The sequence below is a fragment of the Lactuca saligna genome, chromosome 6 (assembly GCF_052625555.1).
Source record: "Lactuca saligna cultivar CGN05327 chromosome 6, ASM5262555v1, whole genome shotgun sequence".
Lineage (NCBI taxonomy): Eukaryota > Viridiplantae > Streptophyta > Magnoliopsida > Asterales > Asteraceae > Lactuca > Lactuca saligna.
The window spans coordinates 67,414,848-67,423,214 of NC_136422.1; the positions used below are offsets into that span (position 1 = coordinate 67,414,848).

The following is an 8,367-nucleotide window of genomic DNA, read 5'->3' on the forward strand; positions in this document are numbered from 1 at the left end:
GGAAATTGGAGATACATGGTCATCAATTTGTGAAAAACATTATTTTATTTATTTTGTTTTGTATAAAGGTTCCACTAATATTTAAATAAGAATTATTTAATATGAAATGTGTTTTAAAAAATATAATTTATTAAAGTTTGAAAAACAAAAAAAATCAAGGAATGTTAAGAATGCTATCACTCTTTATGGGAAGTGGTCACATCCAAACCATCAGCCAACTCAACATCACGTAGATATTTTAGCATTCCACAACCAACCCACTAGGTTGTGGAAATGGTGTTCACCGGTGGGTTGGTAGTGAAGAGGAAAAAAGGATGAGAGAAAGAGAGAAAATGTCAAGAGTTGGTAGTGAAGGGGAAAAAAGGATGAGAGAGAATAAGAGAAAATGGAAACTGTCATAAAACTATCAGGAAGGGGTGTTCTAAAAGACACGTGATGCTAAGTTGACACGATCAAAGACGCGTGAACACCGCTCCAAGGGCTGGTGTTCGTGGTGTTGCGTGGATGGGAAGATGGAGCTTTCTATTGGTTTTTTTTTTTTTTTACCATTTGCCCTTTAATTTTGTTGGATTTTTTTTAATCCATCGAAGAAGAAAAGAAAAAAAAAAACCGATTAGTGAAATCTGGTGAAGAAGACCAAGTAAAGCGGGTGGATATTATAAATGTTTTAATTGAAGTTACAAATTTGTTCCCTAAAATTCTATAACTTAATCCTATTACACCCTTTTACTTTTATCTGCTATATATAATTATGTTTATTTAATTTTAAAAGTTAATAATATGTTTATTTGATTTTTTTAGTTAGTAAAATGATTACTTATAATAATGTTTTTTATTTAATCTAATGTTTTAAAATTAAAAAAATAAAAATATAAATGATGTGGAGTAGTAACCTTTTTCAATATCTAGTGGGTTGTTTTTATTTAATATAATGTTACAAAAAGAATATGTTTTTTATTTAATATAAATGTTACAAAAGATAATAAAAATTAAAAAAAAAATAAATATTGTTAGTGATGACCATTTCTAAGGTGTAGTGGATTGGTGGTGAAGCTAATGTGACATAGAGGTGACAACACTTTTTCGATGAGATGGTGGTGACCACTCCATTTAGCCTAACCATTAACCAATCATCTTATGTGTCTTCATGCGTCTTGACAACCACTTCACAGCAAACTCATCGGAACCTAAGACGGTTTTCACGCATAGGTTGGCTTGCCACATAGGATCTCATGCGTGAAATAACCCTACACTCCGGATGGCTTAAAGAAAAATTGCTACCAAGGTGGAAAAAAAATGATACGACAGAAAAAAAAAAAAAAAGTTGATGTGGCAGGAATGTTACAACTATCTTCGGCCTTAGAATCCCCTTTAAACCGTTGTTTCCACGCGTCACATTCCTACAACATTTCCATTCTAGGAAATAGTCAAACGAAAGAAGCATGCATCTTGCCACGTGGTTAACTTAATGCGCCACCTATGTCCACCTTCACTGCCACCTGTAACACTACGCAACTCAGCCAGTCACTCCCCGAGCTTTAAGAATAAGAACCCCTCCCCCTCCATCAATCTCACCGGAGATCGCCATCGCTGATCTTTTCATAAAAGCAATCACATCGAAAATGCATCCAATTAACGTAGCACCCCACACTGAAATTCCCGGAGAAAAGACCCACGTCGGCACCTCCCTAGTAGACACCGCCGCCTCCACCATCCAATCGTTCGGCCCAACCAAACAAATCCACCAACACCTCTGCGCGTAAGTTTTAAATCATAAATTACAGATTCAATTGTGATCCAAATCATGGAGTAATAACTTTTATTGATTTCTTATTAGATTTCACTTTTACGCCGACGATATGACGCGACAAGTGGAAGCGCACCACTACTGCGGCCATCAAAACGAGGAAATGAGACAGTGCTTGATCTACGATCGTCCAGAAGCCGACGCCCGGTTAATCGGAGTTGAATACATCGTAACAGAAAAACTGTTCTTAACCTTGCCGGATTCAGAAAAACCGATGTGGCACAGCCACGAGTATGAGGTGAAGAGCGGCGTCCTTTTCCTTCCCGGCGTCCCTGGTCCTGTTGAGCGGCAAGATCTGGAGAAGGTGGCGAAAACTTACGGGAAGACGATTCACTTTTGGCAGGTGGATAGAGGCGATCAGCTGCCGTTAGGTCTACCGCAGGTGATGATGGCTCTAACTCGTGATGGCCAGCTTTACCCTAATCTTGCTAAAGGTACAATTTACATTTCCTGATTTCCGCCATTTTTAGCACCTGTGTAAGAACTCTTATCCATCGATTATTATTACAGAAGTGGAGTCTCGCTATGGTGTTTCGTTCCAAAAGGAAAGGGAAAACAGAGCGTATATGGAAGGTTTATCCCTAGGAATTCACCCAAAAGCAAACGCCGGTGGAGTCGGACTCAAAACTGTTGTACGAGAGATCGAATGCAAGCCTTCCGGCCACCCTACTCTGGAACCTATTCCTAGGGTTTTCGTTTGAAGAAACTCCATTTTTATGTTTTGTTATGTTCTTCGTTTCTAGAATAAAGAATCTGATGCTATGAATGTAGGAAGAACACGAACACCATACATCAGTAAAAAAAACGACGATAGTTGCAGGTTTAATGTGATTTCTGTACAATAAGTAGGATCTGGATCTCTGTAATAAACTCTTTATGTATATTACGAAATTTGAAGAAATCATGGAACTCGCTCCAAAACTCTCTGTAATGCAAATTTGATCCCATCTTGATCGAGTGAAGTTACGAGTTGTATTTCCTGTACTTGTCTTCCTGCTCGAGCAAGGAGTGTGAACTGATTTCCATTAGGGGGTGCCTGTAACAGTTTGAAGAAAGATTGTGAGATTTGAAACTTGATTACAGTGGATTTTGATCGATGAATTGATGATTATATAAAGCAAAACTTACATTTGATAGCCAAAGTTGGAGATCCTGTGATACAACTCGTTTCTCGAATCCTTGACGAGTTATTTTTATGTCGATTATGCTGTTTGAGGGAATGAGAGAAGTGAGAAAGGATAGATGGTTTAATTTAAGAGATTTGTTGAGTGAATATGAATATGAATATGATGGATGATTACCCTTCTTCTAGCTTTAGTTCTTCGACAATTGTTTCGAGACCTGGAAGTGGGTCGATGACATAGTCGTCCGAAGTAGAACCACCTGAATTATCCTGCATATGATATGTTATAGTCGTTATTTTTTATTCTCATCTGTATACATGATGTTTAAGTAATTTAACCTTAACCTAATTATTAAGTTCAAAGTTCAAATATTTTGCAAATTTTAATGTATTAATTTAGATTTAAGAATTTTTGGGATTATATACAACAATATGTTACTAATTTTAGTAATTTAACCTTAACATAAAAGTTCAAACATTTGTAAATTTTAATGTATTAATTTTATGTTTAAAATTTTTAGGATTATATACAACAATATGTTAGTAATTTAATGTTATCAACGTGGAAATTATCAAAAGTAACATTATAAACAACATAACATGAAAACTAGCAACATGAAAAGTGGCCCAAAGAAAAAGTTTGTGAACATTGTAAACAACACAACATGAAAAATGAAGAAAAAAACTGGTCCAAACAAAAAGATTGTCAAATGTGAATCTTTTAAAAACGGCAAACGGAAAACAAAAAGATTGTCAAATGTAAATCTTTTAAAAACGAATTTTTTTTTTCTTTAGAAAGGATAAATAAATAAATAAATATGAAAGTTCAATAAAAGTCTCTAATATATATGGTTTTTTATATAATTAAATAAACTGCAAATAAATAAAAACATTATAATATTTATAGAGATATTTTTCATTGAAAAATAAAACAAAATTATGTTTTGTTGGAAGATTTTTTGTCCGGATGAATAAAGTAATATAGTTTTAAAAGCTAACAAATATAAAATAAAATTATATAAAAAAACATGTATATAATTTAATGTTATGTCAAAATCCCAATCTTGATCGCATGTTGATCGTATGATCTTACGATATGACAAACACTAGGTATGACAAACTAGTCAAATCGCATACGAATCGTATCTGAGGTAAGATTGCAAGTAAGATCGTAGGATCATAGAATCGGGATCCGATCAGATTGAGGGTGTTCATCAGTTCAAATCTATGGATTTTGACGGAACTGATACAATCCAATCATCTATTAGACGTTAACCGATCCAATCCAACTAGGTATAAATAATGGAATCAATCCAATTGGATGTTGGATTATATCGATTTAATCCATTGTATATTTTTGATTGGTTTAATCCATTGGTCATCCGTTATCAAACCAATTCTAATATCTTTCTATTGAATATCAACTATAACTATAATAACAAAAAATAAAATTGCAAACAATTATGTTAAATAAGAGTATAAGACTAACCAAGTAAACATTAACTTCAAGTCTTCAACTTATTTTTATTGAATACTTAATAATATTAATTGGATATGGATAATAATATTGGATATTTTTTGAATTAAAACTAGATATCCAAATGGATCGGTTCTATTCGGTTATCCATTAAATTTTCAGGATGATCCAAAAACCAATTTAATCCAATTGGATTTTCAAATTTAGCATCCGATCTAACCCAATTGTAATTGAATTTCCAATCAAATCGATCGGCTTGTAATTGGATTAATTAATCCTTGCACACCCCTAGATTCGATCAAACTCTCCTTTTTTTTTTTAAAAAGAAAAAAACAAAAAATTAAAAAAATTTAATTAAATTTACCACTTTATGATATTTACTACCAGTTTACCGGCTACTTTTTTTGTGACAAATTTTTAAAAGTTTTTATAGGTTTTAAACAGAAAACTGACTATTGGAGATATTTTTCATGTTTTGAACTTATAAGTTATAAATATATTTTTTTGTAAGGATCATAGGATTCCAATCTCGATCCTGATCTTGACAACCTTAGTATATATAAAGATAGAGGTGTATTAAGAAAATTTATGGAAAAAACATCATAAAATTATTAATAATCTATTTAAAATAGTTTTTTTTATAAGCAATTTTAATTGTTTTATCAAATACTATTAAATTACAAAAAATTAAAAGATAAACTAGCTTATAAATGTTATATATAGGTTGACCATCATAATTAGACGCCTTATTTTTCTTTTTTCTTCTTGATCTTTTATCATTTTCTATAATGTTTAGCCGATTTAGTAAACATAGTTGGACTTGGATTACATTCCAATGGAATGTGCAATCACTATTGTATATACTGGACATGATATTTTTCGGACCGAGTAACTTCCATAAATGACTATTTCATCTTTGAAAAAATAAATAATCTTTTATTTTTCTTCCTGTTTACCTTTCGACCCATATAAAATAATGATAAAGATCTTAAAATATAATTAATTTTATCAAAATATTATATAAAAAGATAAATAGAAATACTAGTAAAAGATAGGAGTGTATTTAATTTCTGTTCATCGTTATATTGCAACAAACAATTTTTAGGATATTTATTAATTTTAATAATATTCATTGATATTAAAATGAGAAGAGACGAGAGATCAAAAATAAGAACAAATAGTAAATAATTTAATGTTGTAATTTAAGTGAGGCTTATACCTGAGGGATGACTTTCTCCAAAGTTTCTAGCAGCGGATCTTCCTCAAGTTGCTTTATTGACAATGTAATTCTTGATTTATTCCTGCAATATGCTCTCTAATTAAAAGAAAATAATTTCCAAAAAGGTTTCATTCCCCAAATTTTATTATAGGATTTTCTAATATATATCATAAATGCACATATAAGAATCATTAATTTAAGTGTTAATTATGAAAAAATACTACCATAATAAAATACGATACATATTAATTATAAGTAATATTCTTTATAATTAATAGGAATTGATCTGTACACAATAATTTTTCTCCATACACAACAATTAGTGCTTTAAAATGATATATTGTACAATTATATAATGCACGAACTGTTGTGTATCACAAAAAACTGTTGTGTACGAATCACTTCCCATAATTAATTTATTTTATATTTAATTATGGTAATTTTACACATAATTAATGTTTATCACATTTAATTATAGGAATGTTTCTTATAACTAATACTTCAATTAATATTTTTTAGATTTATCCTTAGAACACATATTAAAAAAATCCCTATTAAAAATTAGACTTAGTTATTAGATCTTTATTTCCTCTTGCATCACAAAATAGCACCCCCAAAAATATTCACCTATCGACACCAATGACTTTGACCTTCACTAAATCTCCCTCATTCAAGATATCTCTCACATCTTGAACCAAATCCCACGACACCTCCGAAACATGTACAAGTCCAGTAAGATGATAACAACCTGCAACACAACAATAAACATTTTCTTTTATAATTTACATTATTAATTTCTATAAAAACTCCTATGGAAGCAAAATGACTCAAATGTCCTTATAGTTTTACATATTTACAAAACTAACTTCTTAGTTACCATCTGGAAATCGCAAGTGAGCAAAGGCACCATAGTCTTCAACCGATCCAACTCTTGCTTCATAAACATTTCCAACTTTTACACTATTTGAATACTTCGACCACGTAGCTTCTTTTTCGGAGAATATAAGTTTTCTTTTCTCCTCTTCCGCATGGATCACCTAACATGCATTTAGTACACCGATGTTATTTATTTATTTATTTATTTATTTTTGTAGAATTTAAGGTTTAGAAAGTAGAAACCGAAGAAACTTGGTTTTCGTTTGTGAGTAGAAAAGTACCTTAACGGAAATAAGAGTACCCGTTAGTGTTTTTGCAATCTCTTGGATGGACTTTTCTGGCTCTACATGATTTACAATGAACACCATAATTAGAGTTGAGGTGATGAGTAATCACAAGAATTCAATGTCCAAAAAAATTTACGATTTTGAATTTAATGTCGAAACTTGAATGATTATGATAAGTTATGGGGTTGAAAAAGCATACCTTTACAATAGTGCGATGGGCTCAATTGTGGATATGGAAGAAATCCAACAAGAGAATAAAATCGAATTAGCAAACCACCTCCATTGGATCCCTCAATTCTGCCTTGATATACAATTCCGTTGTCATAATGAGCTCTTGCTGCTTTCCAATCAGCAGATCTCTACTTCTTTGCAGAAACAAAGTTTTAGATACAAAATTGAGAACCAATGAACACAATAATGTTTCTTCTTCATGTTCTTATATCGATCATTAGGGATTCATTGCTGGGATTGATTATATAGTTATCAAACGTCTTCTGAAATTAGCTTTGTGAATCACAATTAAGTCAGTTATGTATAATGTGTTAACTGATATTGGGTCAAATGGTGAAAAGGGTACACTAACAGAAAAATTGAAGTAGAAAGAGAATAAAAGCACACCCGAGCTTGGCGAACGACGTCGTCGTCTTCGTCAATAAGATCCAGAAGCTGAGTTTTGGAGGTGTCGTCGGAGGTGGAAACCTTGGGGGCTGAAATCGAAGGTGAGGGTTTTTTGGGGGTTAAAGAGCTTCGACAAATGAAGAAATTGGTGGGGGAATAGTTCCAATTAAGCGGTGGTGTTTTCAAAGCAGAAACATCGGTGGCGAGTAAGTGAGAGAGAAAAGCTATGCGAGAGACGGAGGAATATGGCGATCCTATTGCGGCGGAGAATTGCATTTTCCGGTGGCAGAGAGAGGGAAAAAGGTTTAGGATAGGAGGAGAAGCAATGGGACGTCCTCCATGGATAACATAACGATCAGAAGATGAAAAGATTGGATTAGTTTGTGTGTCGTCGTGTCTTGTTCATGCCCACATGTTGTCGTTTCTCCCATTTGCTCCTATATTTCTTACACCACGAATCCAGTCAATCCACATCCCTAAATTATCAACTGTATTTTAAATCTTAAATCTATTTAAATTATAGTATTTCGCTAACAAGTTTAGAACAGAAAATTACATAAACAATTTCAATCGGATCGGTGGAAACATGGTTTTGAAAACCAGACCTCATCAGGTTCGATCGGTTGAACCGGGAACTTTTTAAGTTATCGGTTTTTATCTCAAAAAACTGCTTAGTAGCAAATAAGTGGGAACCGTCGGTTTGCCAAATAAGCGGTTCAACCAAACTAATTGGACCTTTTAAAAAATTAGTTTTTATAAATATATGTATTAATTTTTTTAAAACGACTGCAAAATCCAATGTAGAATAAAAAGATGCCCCAACTAATATGATTTTAACTAGATGCCCCAACTAACTATAAGTGGTAATCCAATGAATTTTTCAAACGTATATTTTTTTTAAAAAAAAACTAATACTTGTTTTTGTTCCTAATTTTTTTTTATTTCACACAAGGCAGGCCA

General features: G+C 32.3%; 2 protein-coding genes across 2 annotated transcripts; one reads left to right on the forward strand and one right to left on the reverse strand.

The window, feature by feature from the left end:
• Nucleotides 1-1,531: 1,531 nt before the first annotated feature.
• Nucleotides 1,532-2,708, forward strand: LOC145000292 (oil body-associated protein 1A-like). Its single transcript, XM_078959491.1, has 3 exons — nt 1,532-1,759; nt 1,838-2,241; nt 2,318-2,708. The coding sequence occupies exons 1-3, from the start codon at nt 1,623-1,625 to the stop codon at nt 2,506-2,508; spliced, it is 732 nt and encodes a 243-aa protein (XP_078815617.1). The 5' UTR covers nt 1,532-1,622; the 3' UTR covers nt 2,509-2,708.
• Nucleotides 2,576-7,794, reverse strand: LOC145000291 (Nucleic acid-binding proteins superfamily). Its single transcript, XM_078959490.1, has 9 exons — nt 7,408-7,794; nt 6,989-7,148; nt 6,784-6,845; nt 6,504-6,663; nt 6,254-6,374; nt 5,627-5,708; nt 3,109-3,200; nt 2,936-3,014; nt 2,576-2,843 (listed from the first exon to the last, which is right to left on the reverse strand). Exons 1-9 carry the CDS (start codon nt 7,681-7,683, stop codon nt 2,709-2,711), a joined length of 1,167 nt encoding a protein of 388 aa, XP_078815616.1. The 5' UTR covers nt 7,684-7,794; the 3' UTR covers nt 2,576-2,708.
• Nucleotides 7,795-8,367: the final 573 nt, after the last annotated feature.